This window comes from Pipistrellus kuhlii, unplaced genomic scaffold (assembly GCF_014108245.1).
Source record: "Pipistrellus kuhlii isolate mPipKuh1 unplaced genomic scaffold, mPipKuh1.p scaffold_m20_p_29, whole genome shotgun sequence".
In the NCBI taxonomy this organism is placed as follows: Eukaryota; Metazoa; Chordata; class Mammalia; order Chiroptera; family Vespertilionidae; genus Pipistrellus; species Pipistrellus kuhlii.
In genome coordinates this window covers 5,550,631-5,576,039 of record NW_023425528.1, presented here as the reverse complement: position 1 = coordinate 5,576,039, position 25,409 = coordinate 5,550,631, and the positions used below count along the sequence as shown (strand labels likewise).

General features: G+C 39.5%; 1 protein-coding gene across 5 annotated transcripts in view; it reads right to left on the bottom strand.

Moving 5' to 3' along the window:
* Positions 1 to 25,409, bottom strand: part of CHRDL1 (chordin like 1) — a 183,275-nt gene that overhangs the window by 20,276 nt on the left and 137,590 nt on the right. For all 5 annotated transcript variants that reach the window (XM_036454463.2, XM_036454464.2, XM_036454461.2 and 2 more), the window contains exons 7-8: positions 12,070 to 12,137; positions 2,326 to 2,494 (exon numbers count right to left, since the gene is read on the bottom strand). In XM_036454463.2, the coding sequence (XP_036310356.1) occupies positions 2,326 to 2,494; positions 12,070 to 12,137 (237 nt within the window). The remainder of the gene's footprint in view (positions 1 to 2,325; positions 2,495 to 12,069; positions 12,138 to 25,409) is intronic.

Below are 25,409 nucleotides of genomic sequence, written 5' to 3'. Positions count from 1 at the left end.
CCAATCAACAACAGGATGGGTTGTATCACTTAAGGAGGGGCTAGGGTGGGAGAAATAACCCCACTTGGGGCGTTTCTAGGAATTGACTGATTTGGCTGGAAGACAGTGGCCTCAGAAGAATGAATCATTGGGCTATTTCTCTCTCATCAAGTCCACTGGGTCACATTAGGAAATATGGTTGATGTCGGTTGTCTTTTCCCATCCTTTGTAAGAGTTGCTAGAGTACTAGGCACTCCAACAGGTCAATCTATGTAAATATTTCCAAGTACCTAAAAACCTAAACCAGAGAAATTCCCAACCTTACAGTAAGATAAAATAGGGACCTGAAATCTGAACCCTAAGGCTCTGGGCTGTAGATAGAATCACATGACAAGACAGGAAAGCTGTGTTATTCTCTCTCCTCCCTAGACAGTGATACTCCATTCTAGACAATGCAATCCAGTAGGTACATTGTCTGCTTTAAGAAAATTTAGGAATGGACTTACATTCAAGATGATGGAGTCCTTCCTGTCACTTCTTTTCTTTGACTTTACCAAGGGATCAAATAAACTGCTATGTATCTCAGAGGAGCACGTAGTTAACAGGAGAGCTAAAAAATAAAAAGTGCAGGCAGGACTTCCAGTGTTGTTCCCTTTCCCTTAAACATTTGGACTAAGGAAGCAATCTAGACTGGATGAGAGCCTACACTCTGAAGTGCAACAGGGCGGGGTTAATTCTCTAGAGGGAAACACTACCTTCTCCTTGCCAAAAAATTCTCAAGATAATTTTGAATGTATCCATCTGGGGCTTTGGGAGTTGGGGGTGGGGGAGACAAGTAATTCTACAGTTAACTATAATAGAAATGTCAGGAAAGTACTGCTGCAACCAAATCAATTGAGGCGGGGGAGGGCAATGAATAAATATAAACCAGCTGGGGCTTTTGTAGGACATGAAGAAAATCAAGGGGTGAGCCTGAAAATGAAGAGGCCTATAGAAATTATGGGATTTAGGATTTTCAAAGTCCATTTCCCCCCATGTTTTTTTAAGGTTTTGAAATATGTTCAGAGCAAATGAAACTTACCAGAGGCAATTTAGTATTAAGAATCAAACTGCATCTTTACCTAACTCATCCTCATTTCAGAAATTCATATCAGAATTACTTAGGATTTAAAAATAATATATTTCAAACCAAACCCTAATCGATTGTAAATATTTCCAATTCTTCTAATACATCACCATTTTTAGTTGAGTTTTATTTTGCAGATTCTTCTTTTAAACTTCTTAGTTTCAAAAGCAATTTAATTTTTTTTATCTATAATCTGAAATTCATATCTAACTAGTAACAGATGTGATCAACTAGCTCTGGCTTGACCAGCTTTTTTGAGATTTATAGTAGGATTTCTTTGTAACATATTGTTTTTCACTCATGTTATTCAATCATTTGTTTTAATAATTTATTACTTTTAACCCATTCAGAGAATTGTCTTTGATTTGTTTTTTCCTTTAAAGGAAACAAAACATGTTTATGGTTTCATAAAAAGGAACCAGCTGAGCGCTTGCTCAGAAGAGCTGGTTGACACAACGCCTAAAAAGTAAAGAGAAGTCAATTGTTTGAATTTCTCCTCTCCCCACACCCCTTACTGGGGGTGTGGAGGCAGGAGAACTTTGTGTAGGAAGGAATGGGCTTTGGATGTGTATGGATGCCTGCTGTAGCCAGCTGGCTGGCTGAGTGGGCTGCATGTTAGTGTGAATCTGATCAGTCCTCCTGGTCCTAAGCCAGGAGGTTTCTGGATTTTTCTCAGTGGATTACTCATTCTTAAGGACAATCTCTTCATATAAGGTAGAATTTATAAGCATGGATCCTGGGAAATTTATCTTTCACAAGAGCCTCAGGAGACTCTGGGTTGCATTGAGGTATGATATTTGCTATTTCTAAGGTATGGAAAAGAGCTTCAAAAGCATTTGGCACTTGCTACCTTTGAATAGTGGGTCCCCTACTAGAGAATGAACAAATTCTCATTTTGCTAAAGATACAATGAACTTTCCCAGGGGCAACTGAGTAATGCTGTAAGCTGCATTAGGTTCATTGCTTTCTCAACTTTTGTTCTAAATAATGACAGATACACCTAAAATATTAGCTATACTCTTTGGGCTGTATTTAGGGAAATCCTAAGTGTCCTCTGGAGTTACTTGTCCATACTCAACTTGTAGACTTGATAGTGAATGATCCACATGAGAATGTATCATATGCATGGGAGAAAAGGCCCTTTCCAGCTTGAGCCCTCCAAAGACCAGGGCTGCTGAAGCCCTAATGTAGATGTGTTGCAAAATGAACATGCCCCTTACCTTGTCCATGCTTGTGCTTGTTATTGATGACAATCTGCACAATAGTACCAGAGGCTTGCTGGGAATCCATAAGAGCTCCTCGGTGACTTCTGGCCCCAGGAAAGCGGGAAAGACCTCCAGCCTGCCTGCTTGGTGGAGGGTCATAGTGAGAACGGTGGTAAGAATGTCTCTGTAAAATGACAAGGACAAATTCAGTTCCTCAAATCCACCAACGAAAAGGCAGAAGTAGCTTTACATATATTAGAGTGCATTTAATCATTTTGTAGTGATGAGCTCTGCTCTAAACTGTACATCTGCCTGGCCAGTGTAGCTTAGAAGTTGAATGTCAATCTATGAATCAGCAGGTCACACAGTTGTGGGCTTGATCCCAAGTGGGGGTCAGGGGGTATGCAGGAGCAGCCGGTCAATGATTCTCTCTCATCATTGATGTTTCTCTCATTCCCTCTCCCATCCTCTCTGAAATCAATAAAAATATTGATTTATGCACCAGAGAGGTACCTCAGCCTGGCCTATAGGTATTAGGCCAAAACCAACTCTCCAATATCTTCCAAGGAGCCCTAGATTGCAAGAGGGCATAAGCCAGGCTGAGGGACCCACCAATGCATGATAGGGGTCAGGGAGGGACCACAGGAGAGTTCCAGGGCATACCTGGCTCATCTTGCCCAATCCTGATTGGCTGAACCCCAGCTAACCTACCAGTTGGGGTATCTGCCCCCCCTGGTGGTCAGTGCATGCCATAGCGACTGGTTAAACAGTTGGACACTTAACATATTAGGCATATATATATATATATATATATATATATATATATATATATTCAATCCTTAAGAAAAATAAACTGCACATCTACCCATATCAAGAGAAAAATAGGGACATAAAGTAAATCAGCACTGGCAGCATACTGAGATCTCTCTCTCTCTCTCTCTCTCTCTCTCTCTTTCTCTGTCTCTCTCTCTCTCTTTCTCTCATCCTCACCCAAATACATGTTTATTGATATTAGGTAAAAGGAGAGAGAGAGAGAGAGAGAGAGAGAGAGAGAGAGAGAGAGAGAGAGAGAAGGAAACATTAATTTGTTGCCTCCCATACACACAACTTAGGTATGTGCCCTTACCAGGAATTAAACCCGCAACCTTTTGGTGTACAAGACAATGCTCCAACCAACTGAGGGACACCAGCCTGGGCTTTTCTCTCTTCTTATAGAAAACTAGTAGCCTGTTGCAGGAAGATTCCTGCAATAGGGCTTCCGCTGCACTCTCCCCCGCCCCACCTGCTTCTCTTCCTTCTCCCAGCCCCACCTGCTTCCCTTCCTTCTCCCCTGCCCAGCTGGCTTGCTTCCCCACAGCTTTGCTCCCTTGTGCAGCGCTGGGCTTCTTTCCATGCTGTCTTGATATGCAAATTAACCGCCATCTTGGCTGAGTTGATTTGCATACTCACCCTGATTGGCTGGTGGGCTTGGCTTGGGTGTAGCAAAGGTGTGGCCAATTTGCATATTACTTTTTTATTAGGTAGGATTGTACTTGATTCACCTACAAACTCATGAGGGAGCAAATAGCTAAAAAGGGTGAAGAATTCTTCCTGCTCATAAAACGTACACATTTGGGTTTAAGAGTTAAGCCTGCAACATTCACCGGTAAGAATGATGTGACAGAAGCCATAAGACAAGTATAAAATACTGTGAAGATTATGACACGAGAGAAAGCTTCTCTTTGGGGAGGCTTTGTGAGCTGGGTCATGAAAAGTGGATAAACTTCTTTTAGGCAGAGTTGGTGAGGAGTATTGCAGGCAGAGGTTTCCAAGTTGACAAGGTGCAGCAGAGAACATAGAGTCCATAAAAGGGAACAGTTGAAAGATAAAATCCTGAAAGTGGGTTGGCACCAGATCATGGAGAAATTTAAACTTTAAATGACAGGCTAAGGGGTAGGCAACAGAGGTGATCATATAGAAGCTTTTGAGGGATATTTTTAAAAATAGAGTAATAATTAAAACTGAGTTTCCAAGCATTGAACCCTGAAAATGCATAAAGGTGAACTTAATAGGAGGAAGCGATGGGAGTCAAGTACAGGCCAGATAAATGTATAGAGATTAAACATAGGTAATGGCATGAGATCATAGATCAGTGCACAGATAGTGTAGATATTTTATAGGTAGTGAACTGACAGTGCATGCCGGTAATATAATTAAGCTCTGCAGAGGCAAGGACTTTCTTAACTGCTATATTTTCCATCCCTAAAATAGTGCCTAACATCTAGAAGGTGCTCATAAGAAAAACTTGAATGAATGAATGAATGAATGAATGAAAGCTTAGAGTCTTGTAGCACAGATAATGCCATCATTGCTCTTTCAGTAAGGGGTAAAGACACATGATGAACCCACTACCTTGCTACCCACCTCTGTCCTGAGGTAGAGGATGGAGGAGGATGCCATGAATGAAGAGGTAGAGGATGATGGAGGATGATTTGAATGAAGAATAACAGTGTTTTAGAGACAATTATTAGGGATAAAGGAGGAGAAACCCATTAAAAGGTTTTGTAGGCATTGAAAAAGAAGATCCTTGTATGAAGTGGTATAAATAACAGGGAACTTTGAGAAAATAGTTATGGAGTCCTGTGATCCTGCCATTCCATAAAATATTTAATACAGTTATGTTCCATAAGCACACATCTTGCAAATTCATCTTTGGGAATTATTATCACTCTTTTGGAGGGGGCTTTAAGTGAGAGAAGGGGGGGGAGTGAACAGGAGCTGGAGTTAGAGAAAGAGAACTTTATTCCCTCTAAGAAGAGCCCATCCTGGTGCATTGCTGTAAAAATGCACACAAATAAGAATTTGTATCCATTTATTATCATTCACACAGATGGGATTCTCAGTGTAAATATTTTTTATCTCCACAATGGCTCATACGTCTTTTTCTGCCATAATTCACAAAGGCCATTACAGATTTCACAAAGGCCATTACAGATTGTTCTGTCCTTTTTGGAGTTTGGCAACGTTTTGGACTTTTAATTTTGGATGTCCTACTGATGCTAAAAGGAGGGAGGTTGACAGGACTAGAATTTGAGAGGGAAGGTCACTGACCCAGGATAAGCTATAAGCACAAGAAGTTCTCTGATTCATGAGGGTGAGCACAAAATGAAAAGCTGTTCTTTAGTACCAGGGACTTAGAACTTAGACATATGCTAAGGGTAGAAAAATGATTCAAGACAAAACAAAAGTTCAGAAACCAGTGAACCACCACTACCCCACCCACTTCATCTTATGTAAGTCTTGTGTTTTACAGACAAAGAAACAGGCCATTGAGTAGAGGGATTTTATTCAAGGTGACAATGAAGGTTTAAGTTTTATTGCTGGCAGGAGAGTGTGAGTGAGGAGAAAGAGAAAGAAGAAGTACAGGAGGAGGAAGAGGAAGATGAGTAGAAGGTGGGTGAGATAGTGTCTGGTCAAGCTCAGTGTTCCACAAATATGATAAAAACTCATCTGAAGAAAAGTTCTTTCCAATATAGAAATGTTTACAACTACACATACCACTCGTTTCCACTTTGGCTGCACACAGAATCACCTAGGGAGCTGTAAAATTACTGATGCCTGAATCCCAACCCCAGGGAGTTGATTGGAATTGGTCTGGGGTATATCCCTTAACCCATTGGACTCTAATTTGAAACCAAGTTTGAGAATTACTGACATAAAGGATCTTCTGTTTTAGGCTGGGAGTGGGGGTGGTCATGTGTGATTTTTATTTAAGAGTAATGGCTCTTTTAGAGTTATTGCCCTAATCTTGTATCTTATAGCAAATAAGAAAAAAGTATTAATGCCTTAGAGTTGTAAGTAAAATTGAAACATCTTAAAAACCAACTATGAGTAGGCTGCTTGAAAGAGGACAAAATGAACAAAAACCAAACGATTTCATTCATATGCGGAATATAGAACAAAACAGTTACAAACAAAACAAAAACAAAGTCATACAGATGACAAAATGGTGGCTACTAGAGAGGAAAGGAAGGGGGGGGGAGGGTGAAATGTAGTCAAATATAGGTAATGGATGGAAGCTAGACTTTTAGTTGTGAGCATGTTATAATGCATACATGTATCAAATTATAATGTACACCTGAAATTTATATAATGCTATTTAGTAATATTACCTCAATAAAAAATAAGTTAAAAAACTAGTTAGATAGAAATGACCATATAGGTAAGCTTTTTTTCAAAATCACTTTTAATTAAAAAATTTTTTCAACTATTATTTACTTTCAATATTATTTTGTATTGGGTTTCAGATTTGCTACGTTTTGTTGTAGTCTGCTCAATATTTGATTTAATGACTTAAAGGACTGATATATTAGGTTTTTGAGATAGCTCTTGAACAATTATTTTCTTTTTTTCTTAATCCTCACTTGAGGGTATGTTTAAAGAGAGGAAGGGAGAGAGAGAGAGACATCAAAGTGAGAGTGAAGGATCCATCGGTTGCCTCCTGTACATGTCCCAACAAGGAATCAAACCCGCACTAGGTATATGCCCTGACTGGGAATCAAACCCACAACCTTTTGGTGTATGGGATGATGCTCCAACCAATTGAGCCACCTGGCCAGGACAACAGTTCTTTTCCAGTGTTGGAAAATCCCCATCAATGTAGCAGTTCCCCAGGAATTTCCACCTTATTTGTTCTAAGGTCTAAGATATAGCAGTGATTTTTATTTTGTTAATAGCAACTTTATTTTCACTGGTACAAAATGATTGTAATAATGATGTGATGCATTTTCCCCTAAATTTACAATAATGAAGGTTATATATAAATTGTATAGATCACAAATTTTCTATAGGGTTTTATTGGTGAAGACACAAAAGTTCTAAGAGTTCAGGAAGGAAAAATGCCTTTATGGTTATGATCCTGTACTAAAGTTTTGCAAGATGTTACCATTGGTGGAAACTGGGTAAATAACTCTGTATTATCTCTTACAATTGCAAGTGAATCTAGAGTTTTGGCAAAATCAAACGTTTACTTTTAAAATGCCTTCAGAAAGTATTATAATCCACACATTATATCTCTCATCACTAGTAACTAGGACTATTCTTGTTTGAGAGACACTTAGGCCAGTTTCCTTCCTAAACCATTGTTCTGACAATGTGAATGAGACATGGATTTTTACATTTCATATTGTTTCTATCCCAAACTCTTACACTTTTCTAATGGTAAATCTATAAGTAATATATTGGTGGCAAATCAGAGTTTGGCTGTTGTCTAAAACAAAATTATGCTTGTTTTCATGTTTTGGCTTTCCACCCTGCACCTACCTTTGCGGCCCCCCCCCCCCACACACACACAATTTCCCCATGGAAATGGGACCAGTTAATATGAAATTATGATCCAGAAATCAAACACAAACTATTTCAGGTTCTTACAAAGGAGTCACAATTAAAACACTTCTCTTTCCTGTGCACTTTGTAAAACTTGGTAAACTGATGTTTTTTACCCAACTCGCAAAATAAACTAATTAGCTGTGTTTCTGTTGAACTGAGGTTTTGAGGGTTCACACTAAATGGGACAATCTAATAAATCAGAACTGTGTTGATAAGGCTCCCTTTCCCCCCTCTCATGTAGAAAGTGAAACTGCAAAAGATATTCAGAAGGGATTCTCTAACCTTCTAATTTTTAACTAGTAAAGAACAAACACATTTAAAGAATTTCTCTCTGATTTGGGACAAATTTCTGTGCATTAATATAAAATTCCCCTCTGACCTTTTTTGGTGGCTGAATTGGTTGCAGTGTCCCAAGCAACAAAAAAATTGCAGGTTCAATTTCCAGTCGGGGCACAAAGCTAGGTTGTGGGTTTGATTTCCATTGGGGCATGTATGGGATGCCAAATGATGTTTTTCTCTCACACCGATGTTTCTCTGTGTCTCTCCCCCGCCTGCCTCTCTCTCTAAAATCAATAAACACATCCTCAGGTTTAAAAAAAAGTTTTCCTCTTCCCTAACACACTCTCATTTCACTCCATCTTTCACACCCATTGATTTAACTGATATTTATTGGGTGGCTACTATGTGCTATGTAAATAATTTTCCATTATTACAGATGCTATTTATTATTCAAATAATATTGCAAATATTTATATCTTTTAGAACAAAGGAAAATATCTCTATATATTAAACCCTAAGCAACCAGTTGACCATTTGATTGGCTGCTATGATACACACTGACCACCAGGGGGCAGATGCTAATGCAGGAGCTGCCCCTGGTGGTCAGTGCACTCCTACAGTGGGAGCACACTGCAGCCTGACTCCGGGTGCCAGACACTGGGCTCACAGCTGTCCAGTTCACAGCTGTGGCAGCACTGTAGCAGTGTGAGCCTCTCCTGCCTCTGCAGCAGCACTACTGAGCTGTGGCAGAGGCAGGTGCTGTAAGGCCAGGATGAGAGGAAATAGCATGATGCCTGGTCTGGGCTCGGGCTCCCCCTGCCACTTCATGTACTACTACATCCCTCAGGGAATGTTGGAATGCCAGTTTTGGTCTAATCCCTATAGCCTGATATCTCCTAAAGGGTCCTGGATTGCGAGAGGGCACAGGCCAGGCTGAGGGGCCCCACCAGTGAATGAATCCATGCATCAGGTCTCTAGTTTATTTATAATAAAGTGTAACTATCTGGACATTTTGGTCTACCAGGCCCAAATGTGTTTCTAGAGTTAAGTCTTGAACTCCTTTGAAAGTGAATAACTATTTCAAGGCCCTGCATACTGTACCTGACCTCTTTTGCTACAGAAAGTACTGGATTAAGTCCAGGCCTATTACCAGCGGTTTAGGAAGAACAAGGAGGCTGAAAGACAAAAGATTGAGTTGGGGACAGCATAAGAAGAAGTCAAGAAGAAAGGCTAATTAATGCCCTTATCAGTAATGGCTCTGAACCAAGGCACCCAGATTAAGGCATACAGCTCAAGGTGACTGAAATTTAAATATGGTTTAGAATGGCATCTGGTTGACAGCCACTAATTTAGCCACTCTCAGCTTCCTACAACAACCAAAACTTGGGGCTGAGAAAAAGAGAAAATTCACAACACAGAAAATGGAAGCTGAGGGTGTTGGCAAGCTGGGGGCATGTAAGTCAGAAAGGGCACATGTGACAATTGGGAAGCATGACCTAAGATGCCCTGTTATGTTTGTACTAGTGGCCCAGTGCATGAAATTTGTGCACATTTAAAGGGAATTAGAGAAAATATTTTAATATTGCTGTTTGCCCTTTCTCTGTAATAGAAGTGTCAGAGTTGAAAAAAATTAGTAAATGTATATGAAAATCTTCCCCCTGTTAGAGTCTGGGGTGCACCATGGGACACAGAGTCAAGTCCCCGCCCACCTGCACATGCCTCAAAATCATGTGAGACCCAGACCTGGCCAGCTCCACCCACATTGGGTGAGATCCAGACCAGCTGGCTCTGCCCTCATCAAGCCCCACCAGGCAGGGGGCACAGCCTCAGGTCCCTCATTAAATCACACTGGGTGGAGGGTGCAGCCTCCAGTCCCCTGGTGCATGCCAGGGAGGACACAGCCTCAAGTTCCCTGGCACACCCTTAGGACTCTTCACTTGGCACCAGGGAAGGGGCATGGCCTGAAGTCCCTGGCCTCAACACTGGGGTGGGGAACGCACCTTGAGGTCCCCACCAAGTCCCGCTGGGTAGAGAGGTGCAGCCTGAGGTCTTCCGTCAGGGCCTGCAGAGCAGAGTGTGTGGCCTGATGTCCCCCAGCCCTGTGCCGGGGTGGGGGACACAGCCTGAGGTTCCCAGTTAAGCCCCACTGGGTGAGGGTGCAGCCTCGGGTCCCCCATCTTAGCCCAGCACCATGCAGCCTCAGGTCACTGCTGATCACTATGGGAACCCTGCCTCTGCTGTGGGTGCAGCCATCTTGTGTTATGGGAACCCAGCTTCCACTCTAGGTGACTGTGTGAGGGTTAATTAGAATATTACCTATTTATTATATAGGATTATCATATAAGATTTGTCATTTTATTATGTCTTCTACTAACATCTTACACCCTCACTATAGGTCTGCCGTATCACTACCTAGACTCTTGCCTTGTGTCCGTTGCATGTTGAGAACTAATTCCCAGGGATTTAGAAAATCCTTTAAATTTTATTTATTAAAAACTAATTCATACTCATTGTAAAACATCAAATAATACAAAAGATATAAACTAAAAAGTCTAAGTCGACCTATCCTTCTGCCCAATTCCAACTCCTCTGAGATCACCACTCTAATATGTTGGTATGTGACCTTCTAAATCTTTTCATATTCATTTACATACATGAAAACACATAATTTTTACATAAAGATATGATAGTATAAATTGTATCCTGTACCTAGTTTTGTTTCCATAATATAATTTTGATATTCTTCACTTTACTACATTTCTATGTACTACATTATTATTATTTTTTAAAATATATTTTATTGATTTTTAACAGAGAGAAAGGGAGAGACAGAGAGCTAGAAACGTCGATGAGAGTGAAACATCGACCAGCTGCCTCTTGCACACCCCCTACCAGGGATGTGCCCGCAACCAACGTACATGCCCTTGACCGGAATCGAACCTGGGACCTTTCAGTCCGCAGATCGACGCTCTACCACTGAGCCAAACCGGCTTCGGCTGTACTACATTATTATTAAGACTTGCACAGGACCCCATAGATAAGGTGTTTTACCATGCCTCAGCTAATAGACACTTGGGTTGTCTCTGTTTTACTCTTATGAAAATAATTCTGCATTGAATACCCCTGTACACTTTTTTTGTACAAGAGTGTGATAAATACTCATGTATGTACAATGAATGTCTTTCTACATTTTGTACACATTTATAAGACTTTTAATATAAATCCTTTGAACTGGAACAAATTCTTTTACTATTTTAAAATGTTTGAAGTGTTGCTGTACTTAAACATATATATTTTTAGCAGAAACCAGTTTGGCTCAGTGGATAGAGCGTCGGCCTGCGGACTGAAAGGTCCCGGGTTCGATTCCGGTTAAGGGCATGTACCTTGGTTGCGGGCACATCCCCAGTAGGGGTGGTGCAGGAGGCAGCTGATCGATGATTCTCTCTCATTGATGTTTCTAACTTTCTATCCCTCTCCCTTCCTCTCTGTAAAAAATCAATTAAAATATTTTTTTAAAGAGAGATTCTATTTTGTTAATTATCTAACAATATAAAGCAACAAGAGATGCTATTACTATATGTAGAGAGATGCCTACTCATAAAGCTGAGATTAAAACCAAGAATGGAAATGAGAAGATGTTTCAGAATGAGAAGGAAAAATTTATCCTGCTACCTTGCCTCTCTTCCACAGGTAGGGGAGGGTTTGTTTGGACATTTCCAAAGTACCTTTGCCAATAGAATGGGTTGGCCTACTTTACAATTCACAGAATGTCTTCACTGTTGAGAATAGGAGCAGTAGCCTTCCTTCCTTAGAGAAGACAAATATTTGGCAAGTCATCCTGAAAGGGAACCATGTTCTACTCTAGATGAAGGCTTTCTAATGTTTGAGGCTATGATTTCTTTGCATTCATGTCCTGGCCCTGGTTACCAATTACACAGTGTACTAAAATGGTTATAGGTTGGTGATGATGCCATTTAATTTTTTCAGGAAAGGGAAGAAATATGGTTTTAGACATAGACCCTTTTATGGAGTTGCTGGGAGAGTAGCCATGGGGAGAGGAAAGTTTGACCTGATGCTGTGAAATATTGAATTATTTGAGCTATTCACACTTACTGCTTCTCTGTTGGCAGGTTGCCGGAAGATATCACCATCAGAATGTTCCCATGACAATTCTCCTTCCCCTGTTTATTAGAAAGAAATACAAAAGAATCATGCATACATAGAAGGGAAAAATATCACCTTTGTGACCCAGTAACATTTTTGGTTCTACAATCCCAAAATTCTCCAGACATTTTAGCTATTCTTCACAAAGCAACATATCTCTGGGTGTGCCTCATTTGTCAAAATAACTCTGAAGAAAGTTAGTACTTTGCAAAATGGATCATGAAGCATTATTACTCACAATTTTGAAGATAAAAGGGAAAATAATCCCTTTCCATTTTAATATAATAATCATTGTCACCTTTGCTTACCTTATTCCAGGGACAATTAAGTATTTTGGAGGTCATACGTAACTTGTGTTTAAACTACCCTTAATAAATGAGAGCTTTGAGTATTTGGTCTGCCTTGATTTGTTAAATTCACCTTTGTATCTCTGAGAAGTTATGATATGATCTGAAAGTGAAGGTAAGGTTGGAATGTTTATATAACCAATATCCAAGATATCCTTTTCTACTTTTTTGTTTTTGCCTGAAACAACTTTCTCTAAGTCTCTATATCAACTCTTTAAACAGCTAACCCTTATCATTGCTGTCTTCCAGAGTAACTGTCTCTAAGAGTACGATTTTACTTTTAGCCTGGAAAGCAACAAACGTACAACAGATATTGATATTCCTCAGCTGATTAAAGATAAAAAACTAGAAGACAATTCCCAAGAATATTACCCGTGCTACCTATGACCAAGCAAGCAGATGGGAGAAGCTTGGTCTTAGAAATATTTGCACCACTCAGTGAGTACTATTTATGTGTGTGTGTGTGTGTGTGTGTGTATAGATTAATATATACAGATTTATCTATCTATATATCTGGCTGAGGACAAATCCAATAACAAATCAACCATACATATCATGTGATAACAAAAATACAAAATAATATAAACAGTAAGAATTTTCTATTTCAATTCATCCCTTAAGCTTTCAAATCCTAAGTCTAAATAGTAATATGTTTCTCGTTTAAGCATATGGTAGTATTCTAAAAAAAAAAAAAAGAAATAAGATTATTGGATTTTAGGGCTTGAAAAAGACATTAAAATTAGTTTTATAGCAATATAATAAGTGATATAACAAATTATGACTTTAAATTTTCATGATTCTGAGATCATCTTATGGAAAAATTATGAATTTTGAACATTAAATGGAGGTTATTTTAATCTTCCTGAAACACTCACTTTGACTATATAATTGTAACATTTCCAGATCAAAACCCACAGTGGGCTCCCATCCAAAATGCTTTATAATTAGCCAGGACCTCATCTTTACTGAGCACTCACCTCCCACCCAACTATCTAAGCTACCCTTTGACCTCCTTGTTTTTTGTTGAACATGTAGCTCCCATTCTTACTTCTATGCTTTGCTCATGTTATTCTTTTTCTGAAATTTTCTTCTCACCACACAAACACTATTGCTCCCCTGTGCCTATGGAAACCATTTTTTCTTCCTCTACAAAGTCTTCTTCAAGCACTCTTATATATTTCCAGTACTTAGCATCCTATACCCTATGAGATGTATAGGAGTTCAAGCATAACTTTGTCTAATTGTTCCATTTAACAGATGGAGAAACCAATGATTAGAAAGGAGAAGTATCAGCCATTCAGTCACATAATTAGTTCATAAAAATTAACACCAAAACCCCAAATTTTCTGGCTCTCAAATAAGTCTGCTATTATTTGTGTTATTTATGGTTATATCACCATCATCTATAGCAATGCCTGACACAATGTTCACTCAATAAATACCTGTCAAATAATGGAATTGGAAGGCCTTCTCTGACCACCTAAAATTTCAAAACCCTCTGATATTTCTTATCCTCTTTCTTTTGCTTTTTGATCTTAGCACTTAAATTATCTTACATTTTATGTATTTTATTTATTGTCTGCTTTCTCTCACTAGAATTATCCTATGAGCTAAGGCTTCAAATGAGAATAAAGATTTTTATTTATCATGTTCACTGATATAACTCCATTACCTGGAACAATGCTGGGCACGTAGTTAGTACTCATTCAATATTTCTTGAATGAATAATACTAAAATATTCTATAATATTTTCTGCTGTAAAATGTTTCCTTCACCTGGCTTGTAACCCTGAAAAGACTATAAATTCCTTGAAACCAGAGACCATGTCTTAGACCCCTCTGTGTACTGCCTAGATCACTAGTTCTCCAAGTGTGGTATCTGGACTAGCAGCACCAACATTACCTGGGTATCTGTTAGAGATGCAAAATTGTGGAACCCATCCAAGAACTACAAAGTCAGAAACTCTGTGGTGATCTGGGTTTTGACAAGCACATCTGAGGATTATGATGCATTCAAGAATTTGAGAATAACTGGGCTGGACACTTAACATTTTCCTGGGTATCCATCATGTACTATTTATGTACTGAACTGAACTGCAGTTACAAATACAGAACTAAGTGCTTGACCAATAGTATACTCACCTCTTTCTTGTTATTCCATATCTGAGTAAAGATGATAGACAAAGTCTACATGCAAACTATGTGGAAACATTGACTGAACCTGTAACAGTGGTGATGATTTCACCTTTGTTTATGTCTAGAAAATAATGCCCAAAGTCAGTTCATATGCATTGAAAGCTTACTGGGTGGAGAGCCTCATATGGGTGGAGAGCCTCATAATAAGGCAGAAAGAGGAGAGAAATCAGACTTAGGCATTACCCTCAATATATTTACAATCTATTTGGAGGTGACAGGAAATCAATATAGAAAATAGCCTAAAACATACACACAGAGTAACAACTGAATATACAAATGGAATGTATGTGCTTAGTAAATATTTAATGAGTGAAGTGAGCAGTCAGGTGCAATAACAGGAAGCTTCCCTAAAGAATTTTTAAGTCAGTTATATGGGCCGAGGTTATATCAACCTAAAGAAATGGCATTTGCAAAGGACCAGAGCTTTAAAATTGCAAGTCAGACACTGGTAATGGCAAGCAAATTGTGGTTTAAATAGAAACTTCTAATGAAACCAGAGAAATGGGGCTGGTGGAAAGAGAAACAGGGAGAAAGAGGATGAAAGAAGGAGAAAAGAAGAGAGGAAGGGAGAAGGACAGGTTGTTAAGATAAATATTAGTGGTCAAAAATTGTTGCAAGAACTTTAAAAAAGAGGCTTAAGAATTCATATTTGATCCCATTACCAATTTTTATGCAAAGGTTCCTATGATTAAAAAAGGTATTTGTGGCCGAAACTGGTTTGGCTCAGTGATAGAGCGTCGGTCTGCGGACTGAAGGGTCCCGGGTTCGATTCCGGTCAAGGGCATGTACATTGGTTGCGGGCACATCCCCGCTGGGGGGTGTGCAGGAGGCAGCTGGTCAATGTTTCTCTCTCATTGACGTTTCTAGCTCTCTATCTCTCTCCCTTCCTCTCTGTAAAAAATCAATAAAATATATTAAAAAAAAAGTATTTGTGGAAGTGAATCTTGGCACTGAGCACTAACTAGTTAAGAAGCTACTGGAATCATGGAGACCAACCAAGAGGCAGTTTTAACAATATGTGATAGGTCATGAGAATCTATAAAATAATGGAAAAGAAGGGTTAAATCACACGGCTACAGTTTAAAAGAAAATGAAAATAACCCAATGGAAGATTTGCTAATGGAGGAGAAAAAACTATAAAATAATTCTAGGGTTGCAAATCTGGAGAATTGGGAAATGGCATTGTCTTTGACAGTCACTGTCTTTGACAGTGACTGAGTGGTGTGAATACCGATATACAGTGAGTAGCCAGGTTATTATGATCTCTGAATGCATAGTAATCTGGCCATTCAGTGTATGTCCTATATAATAAAAGGCTAATATGCAAATTGTCCCCTCAACCAGGAGTTGGACCAGCAGGCAGGTTGGCCAACCACCCATGTCCCCTCCCCCTGGCCAGGCTGGATGGACTCCACCCATGCACAAATTCATGCACCAGAATATATATAGTGGCCAGATTATTATGCATTCAGAGATCACAGAGATCATAATAATCTGGCCACTCAGTGTACTTGTTCTGCTGTAGCTGGCAGTGGTGGCTCTAAGCTATGTTCTGAGCCAAATAAAAATATGGGTCTAGAGAGAAGACTTGAAGCCATACAAAGTTCACTGGCAAATGTCAAAGCAATATGTAAAAGCCATAGGATATTATTTCAAGACTAATCTAAGTATCCAAAAGAGAACAAATTACAAAATAAAAATGATAAAAAAGCTCTCTTCATCAAATGCCCTTTTAAAAATATAGATTTAATTATTGATATTGACATGAAATATTTACTCAGCATGGCCTTCTAAGAAATTCAGTTTACTCCATTTAGACCCTACAGTCTCAACAGGCTTTTAAGTAGTCTTTAATACATTTTTTACTTATTTTTTATTATTGACAGTATTACAGATGTCTCCCATTTTCTCCCTTTTTGTCCCCCTCCACCCAACACTTGCCCCACCCCGAGCTTTACCCATATTATTGACTGTGTCCATGGCTTATGCATATCATATATAATAAAGAGGTAATATGCAAATTAACTCTCATGCCCTCACAAGATGGCTGCCTACGACTGGGCTGGCTGGGGGGTTAGTGAGGGACGACCAAACAACTGAACAGCAGGCTGCATGAGACAACCAAGCTGGTGGGGGGAGGCCATGAGGGGTGATCAGGCCAGCAGGGAGGCAGTTGGGGGTCACCAGGCCAGCAAGGGGGAAATTAGGGGCAATCAGGCTGGCAGAGCTGGACAGTTGGGGGCGATTAGGCTGGCAGGGGGTTAGTGAGGGGCAAACAGGCAGGAAGGCAGGTGAATGATTAGGAGCCAGCAGTCTAGGATTGTGAGAGGGACTAAACCTACAATCAGACATCCCCCAAGGGGTCCTGAATTGGAGAGCAGGCTGGACTGAGGGGACCTCCCCTCCATGCATGAATTTTGTGCACTGGGTCTCTAGTCTATACTAATAAAAGCCTAGGTGGCATCTCACCCTTGCATCATCATCATGAGATGGCTGCCCCCATGTTGTCACAAAATGGCTGCCCCCACATCATCACAAGATGGCTACCACAAGATGGCCAGCAGGAGAGGGCAGTTGTGGGCGATCATGTCAGCAGGGAGTGCAGTTGGAGGCAAACAGGCCAGCAGGGGAGGGAAGTTGGGGGTGATCAGACTGGCAGGGAGGGCAGTTGGGGGTGACCAGGCTGGCAGGGGAGGCAGTTAGGGGCTACCAGGCCAGCATAGGGGGGCAGTTGGGGGCGATTAGGTTGGCAGGGGAGCAGTGAGTGGCAACTAGACTGACAGGGTGGGCATTTGGGGGCAACCAGGCTGTCAGAAGGAGGCAGTTAGGGGTGACCAGGCCAGCAGGGGGAGGAGGACTGTGAGGGGCAATCGGGCTGGTGTGGGGGCAGTTAGGGGCAACCAGGCAGGAAGGCAGGTGAGCGATTAGGAGCCAGTGGTCCACAATTGTGAGTGGGACTAAACCGACAGTTGGACATCTCCCAAGGGGTTTTGAATTAAGAGGGTGCAGACTGGGCTGAGGGGACCACCCTCCATGCACAAATTTTGTGTACTGGGCCTCCAGTCTATACTAATAAAAGCTTGGGTGACATTTCTCCTCATGTCATCACAAGATGACCACCACAAGATGGCCGGCAGGGGAGGGCAGTTGTGGGTGATCAGGCTAGCAGGTAGGGCAGTTGCAGGTGAACAGGCAAGCAGGGGAGGGCAGTTGGGGGCTACCAGGCCAGCAGGGAAGGGCAGTTGGGTGTGACTGGGCCTGCAGGAAAAGGCAGTTAGGGGCAACTGGGCTGGCAGGGGAGGGCAGTTGGGGGTGATCAGGCCAGCAGCGAAGCTGATAGTTGCCAATAAGGCCAGCAGGGGAGCAATTAGGGGGTGATCAAGTTGGCAGGCAGAAGCAGATAGGGGCAATCAGGCAGGCAGACAGGCAGGCAGGCAAGCGGTTAGGAGCCAGCAGTTCTAGATTCTGAGAGGGATGTTTGACTGCTGGTTTAGGCTCAATCCTGCAGGGATAAGGCCTAAACTGGCAGTTGGATATCTCCCAAGGGTCCCAGATTGGAGAGGGTGCAGGCTGGGTTGAGGGACACCCCTCCAGTGTATGGATTTTGTGCACTGGGCCTCTAGTATGCATATATGTTCTTTGGTTAATCTCTTCCTGCCCCCTCCCATCCCCAACTGAGATCTGGTATTCTATTCCATGAATCTATACTTCTGGACCTATTTTGTTCATGAGTTTATTTTTTTCATTAGATTCCAAATATAAGTGAGATCATGTGATTTTCGTGTTTTTCTAAATGGCTTATTTCACTTAGCATAATACTCTCCAGGTCCACCGTACTTATAATCAGTCAGAATCTCAAAACAATATATAAGCATATAGTCTCTGTTAAATGAGGTATCATGGCAAAAACAATGAGGTAAGTGCGTAACAGGCATGGGAATCAACTATTAATACCCTGTAACATAAGTTCAGATGAATGTGTCACAATAACTTAAGTTTTTGCAGACAGGTATGTCTACCTAAATTGAAAAATTTCACTTTGTTAAAAACTACTGAAGTCATTCTTTAAGCTGGAATGTTCTATAAGTGGCTGCTAAAGGTTTCAGCAGTTTAGTTGTCCTATTTAATATGAACCATACTTAAAATGAAATTATCTTCTTAGATGTTCACCTTTTGTGCAACTATAAGTAGTTCTCTAGACCTGGGCAGGTTCTGTTGGAAGCTGAAAATAAATTTGTCCATTTAGAATCTTCAGTGTTTATATCTATTATACATTTAAGAGACAAATATATAAAAGAAAAAAAAAGTAGTCACTGAATCTCTAAAACACTGTTTCCTTTGCATTATTTTTCCTGATTCACTAGACAAATTATCTAGAGTGAGAGAGAGAGAGCCTCTTTTTTCAACCAAGGTTTAAAAAACCCCCATAATGATTCTAATGTAGTCAGATGAATTTCAGTTAATTCCAAGAAGCAACAAGATGTGATTTTAACCAGTTTTTAAACCAAAATGAAAAAACAACTCTATTGTACTGTATGTCAAACAATATTCATTTAACCTTAAAAGCCACATATGTTGTTTATTTGAACCTCAATTATACTCTGAGTGGTACCCTATGGAACTGGCTTGGCTTTCTGGTAATAGAAGAACAAGTATTTGAAAATGGTCAAAAGTTAGGCTAAAATTAAGACTTTATAACTCCCATTGCTTTCATTACTCTTTGGGTAGCTTGGGCAGATCACAGAAGTAAACTCTGTCCTCTCAAAAAGACAATGAGATTTTGAGATACTCATGAAAATAATCTTCAGACAGCAAAACTATGCTGGCATGTGGCCTCTTCTGAACCACACACAACATCATTAACAGGGTGCCACCAATAGATCCCAATATATTTGGGAGAATCTAGTCTTATCCATTTTTTTGTAGGCATAATTATTAGGATTAACTCTTCCAATTTCAAAGGTGTCTTTGTTTGGATGATAAATTATATGGTCACACTAATCATAAAGCAAATAAAACTAAGTGAATCCCAGAGATGGGGAGGTGATCTCTGTTACAAGGGAAAATAATCTCTGTATTTTTAGAGAAACACATTGAAATTAGCAGAATTGGGGCAAATGGTTAAAGGGCTTTTGAGGGAAATTTAGAGAGAGCACAGAGAAAGAAATTGATCACAAAATCTCCACCAGGTTCTGTGGTGGGCCATGTTATAGCTAGTTCTCAGTACCCAAGCTGGAGATTAAAGAGAAAATTAAAAGCTTTCTGTTGGGGGGCTCCGTGAAACATTTAATTCTACAAATTCTGTTAAAAGGGAGACAAGTAAGGTGAAATCCAAGGAATGCTCTAAAAAACATTACTATGAGGATTCTCCATTGGTAGACATTTGAGCTCCAATAATGAGGTATTGCAAGGACATTTAGTTTTTGTTTGGGCTGTCTTATTATTTTTAGCATAATATCTGCTTGAGAAATACTAAGACACAGATAAAGGAGAAGTTCCTGCCAACAGTAGCAAGCCAAATTTGAAGAAGAGTACAAAAGTATTTATCCAGAAAAATTAGAAATATGTACTTAAAATGCATTGTGAGAGTGTGTGTGTTTGCAGTAAAAGAGCAGGGGAGAGGGGATAAAGAAACTATTCAATATTAACTAGATCATGCTCATGACCCATGCTGCTTTTTCAGTGGAGATGTGACTAAATAGATGCAAGTTTATAGTTAGAAATGGGGTATTTACATCCCATGGTAGTCCCAAAGAAAAGAGCTGGAAGTGTACCATATCTGCCCCTGAGAGCAGAGTCATCACAAACTATTCCTCTCAGTTAACAGAATTCCCAAAGTTCTTTCACATCCCCAAGTTGAGAGGCAGTATAGTATAATGGCTAAGAGAATAGCCCAGAGCCGGACTGCCTGGTTCCAAATTGTGACTCTTCCCCCTTCTTTCCTCTGTCACTTTGGAAAAGTGAATTAACTTCATTGTGCTTAAATTTCCTTATTTCTAAAACTAAAACGAAGACAATAATACCAACCCTATAGGGTTATGAAATTAATTAGTATAAGCAAAAAGATTAGAACAGTGCCTGACACATGGTGAGTGTCATATAAGTGTCAGCCCATTATTACCTCTTCCTCTTCTTTCAATCCTTTCTCTCAACTTCTTCTTCCTCTTCAAGAGTAGCTTGCACATGGGGAAAACCCAACTTAAGGGATTCCCACCAGTGGGCTAAGTATTTAACAAAGGAAAGAGTCTAGATTAAACAAACAAACAAACAAACAAAGCCTAGGAAAGGGTCTAGATTAAACAAACAAACAAACAAAGCCTAGTCAAAAAGGAAAATGTATATCTCCATATAAAAAGGGATTGATTTCATTTCTAAATCATTAGAAGCCAGAGTCCTGAAGATACAAAATAAATGTTTGCAGAGATTCCTTCAGCTCATACTTCAGAACTGCCTTAGATTATCTCATAATAATGCTAGTACTCTTCTTATTTTCATTCTTTTAGAAAAGAAGTTTACATTTTAATTAAAATCCTTTTCTCTCTTGGCTTAAACTGAGCCTTAAGAGGACAGATATCTGTTTCATTGGGAGGCAGTACAATTTACATAGTCATAAAATGGAGTGGTAAAATTCCAAGTACCCAAATAAGGTAGAGTCCTGTGCTATCATATCCATTAACGGGAAAGAACAAGCAGAATAGAGAAGGGAAACTCAATAATCTACTGGTGTTTACTGTCTGGTCAACTTGGGAATGAAATTCAGTCAGTTAAAGGTCCTTCTTGTTTCCATAAACACCACTTTGGTTTCTTGGCCCTGTACAAAGAAGACTGGACTATTTGGTGAGAGTAGGAGACCTAGGTCTGGTCTTAATAGCCAAAGAAAAAATAGATATAGTCATTCCAGCAACTTGATTGAATTGACTTAATAATTGTATCAACTGCCCACTTTGCCTATAATATGGAGACCTGGAATTTGTAAATTCTTACAGTTGTAGTGTAGGTAATATTCAAATGTGATTCCTCTGCCTGACATAGGTCCTCTTTCTCATGTTTCTTTTCCTCTGTTTATACTATCAGTCAACAAATCAGATTAATTTTTGTAAATGTTGGGACTCTATGCTCAGGAAGACTATTATAATGAGAATAATGTGCATATCCAGTGGTGTGTTTCTGGTCAATTATAGCATCTCTTGAAGTAGTAAGAAGTAGTGGCTTTAACCACCCGTGAAGAAATAATTGCTCTGAAATGCCCCACTAATAATTCATTATTTTTAACGTAGAACCAGACTCAGATACACATAAAAAACCCTCCAACCCCATAATAAGGTGGGGCATTATTGACCTTGACAGGATATCCCAGATGGCTAATTAGGAGCCATCACTATTAATTTGTTAAGCTCAGTATAAAAGTCAATGCTATCTCATGTACTGTCTGAAGAAGAAAAATTCTAGACATAAGAGACATGCCAAGAAGGAACATAATGACTTTAGAGGGGTGTGAGTCCTGGGAAATTTAGCAAGAATGTGAAGCTGAATTTTGAATGCAAGAGGTGGAGAGAAAACAAAAACAACCTGACTAAGAAAAGTAGGTAAGGATGGAATCTCTCAGATGCTCCCATCTTCACTAACTTTTGAAAAGGGGTTACTATTGGTTGTCAGACTCTTTAGTAGCTATGAAAAGATCACAGTGTTTCAATACATTTTGAAGTTTAGCTGAAAGCATACTATCTCAAAAATTAAGTCAATTTTTAAAGTGATGTTTCTTATTGTTTTCTTCCTATCATTATGCTCAAGCAATAATACTGTTTTCTAAAGAAAATGTGAGCAAGAACAAAACAATTCTACATTGATATGTGAGGATCTATATTTGAAGTTGCTGTTATTTTATCCAGTTTTCTTTGATTTTGAGAAAATTTGAAAACCTTGATAAATTTTTTATGATGTAAAAAGAGGAAATATCTCATTGACCATTTCCATTGATATCTTTGGGTCCCAGTCAAGATGGCATCTGATATGAAACTTTGCTGCTTTTTAAAAATATATTTTTTTATTGATTTCAGAGAGAAAGGGAGAGGGAGAAAGAGGTAGAAACATCCATGATGAGAATCATTGATCAGCTGCTTCCTGCATGCCCCCTACTGGGGATCTAGCCTGCAACCTGAGCATATGCTCTTGACCAGAATCAAACCCAGGACCCTTCAGTCTGCAAGCCGATGTTCTATCCACTTAGCCAAACCAGCTAGGGCACTTTGGTGCTCTTTAAAAGATAAATCATGAGTCTTAGATAAAGTGAAAATTGTTATGAACAATGACAAATTGATTTAAATAATTGCTTCTAGTTTAGGTTACCTTGAATGAGTTAGCATAATATCTCAATTTCATAAAATAGATTCAATGTGTTCATTAGACATGTGTTGGATAAATCAGCTTGCATTGAGTAAGTTGTAAGTTCAGTCATTTCTCCTGCCTCCCAAACCAGGACTGTACTTGTAGCACTGTAAAGAGGATTTATAACTGTGACTCTTTTTTGATAAATACATTACAAAAGATATGCTTAATACCATAAAGGGAACAGAGGAAAATGAAGACACTCCTTTCCTTATAGAGGCTCCCAGTTGAGAAGCCAAGTCCCATGAAACAATGAACAAGATGAAAAATATTTTAAAATGCTACTAACCAGACTAAACACCAAAAGTAGACAAAGAAGGAGACCAATGAGAACTAGATTAATCAGGCAAGACTATTTAGAAGAGGTGTGACTTAACCTATGCTCTTGAAAAGTGGGTAGGATCCTAATTGGAAAAGAGAAGAGAGAAGCTTGTTCAAGCTTGTGGGGAGTAAGAGTTAAGACAGGCACATAACAGGAGTGAAGGAGGAAGGAACTTATGATATTATAGAACAGAAAGAATCACCAGCCCAGAGGAAAAGATGTGTGTGTTGTATTAGAGACCTGAGGATGAGTAGTAGGTGAAGGAGTGTCAGATTATGTTGTGTTTTTTTTTTTTTTAAACACACATATTTCTTTATTGATTTCAGAGAGGAAGGAAGAGTGAAAGAGAGATAGAAACATCAATGATGAGAGAGAATCATTGATCAGCTGCTTCCTGCATGTTCCCTACTGGGGATCATTGAGCCTGCAACCCAGGCATGTGCCTTTGGCCAGAATCAAACCTGGAACCCTTCAGTCCACAGGCTGACTCTTTATCCACTGAGCCAAACTGGCAAGGGCAAAGTGTCAGATTGTTTTACAGAGGGCCTTTAGAAACAAACTGAAGACTTATTTCACTTATAATAATACCCTCTAGGTCAAGCATGTCAAACTTGAGGCCCACGGCTTGCGTGTGGCCCACAATGAATATTTTCGAAGCCCAGCCAATATAACAGTATATAAGAAATATCTTAATAAAAATTTCATAACTCAATTTTTACAATATCCTGTTATACATAATTATCAATAACTAACTATAATGTTTGCTAATTACTGATTACTATAATCATGTTGCATTCATTCCTCTTACATGCCTTATGTGCAGGTGCACCATTTCTCTCCACTAATACTAACAGCGAATATTTTAGCAGCCAATTGCCATATCATTAGTCTTGGACTGACTTGTCTGGTGTGTGCAACAGAAAATATTTTGCTTTCAGAGAATAAGAAAAATAGGTTTATTTGTGTTGTGCTTATTGGTGCAATTATTTAGTGTTGGATAAGTTAATGTTCAAGAAAAATATTAATTTTTATTAAAATGTTCTATTATCTTATGTTAATGATTACCCATTTATTTCATCTCTTTGTATTCAGCATGTCTCTATTGAAATAAACCTACATTTCTGTGAAAATTGAAGCTTTTTTTTTTTTTTGCAGCCCACATAAACTTAAACCTTATTTGGCCTGTGTTAGACTTTGAGTTTGACATGATCAAGTAGTTCTTTAAGAAAACCCTAGGGTATTATACGGCATGTACAATGAAGGAAGAACAGTATGGACACTCTTACAGGATGAGGTGGCTGGTTTCATGGTGTAATCAGAAGTCAGAGATCCTGGGATGATAAGACAGCCACCAGTTATTTCATTGCTTAGTGCTTGCTTGACAAATGTTCACTGAATGAAAATAGATATTTACATTCAGGCATCTTTAAGCCTAGAAAATGAGAAAGGTGGGACAAAGGTGTTCCACTATAGTTGGGAGATGGCAGGTTAAGGCTTTGATGGGAAAGATGAATACAGTGGTCTTATAATTATCTGCCTATGCCAGTGTGCCACACATGTCCTCTCTCTCCCTTCACTTCTATTCACTAGGAGAGGCCCTCGTCACACTCCTATGAATGGCTGCTACCAATTAGTATAAGAATTTGGGACTCTAGAACCAGGCCAAAAAGTTTTAAATTCTGGCTCTGCCACTTACTACCATGTATCCTTAGGCAAATCACTTAACATCTCTGTCTCAGTTTCCTCATCTGTAATATGTGGATAATAATTGTTCCTACTTTATTGTAAGGATCAAATGAGCTATTATACATCTAAATCCTTCAACTGCTATACGTAACATAGTAAATGCTACATATATATACCACCCAGCAAATGCAAGTTTGCCTCTCAATACAGTTGATAGCTTACCCCAAATACCTCTCTCTTGTCTAGAGTCCAAGTACATAGCCTTTCACTTTGCTTTGGCAAGATAGGCAGGAGACAGGAAACAGAAATGATAAATGGTAGAGGGAAATTGGGTATTGGTTTGGATTTGAGATC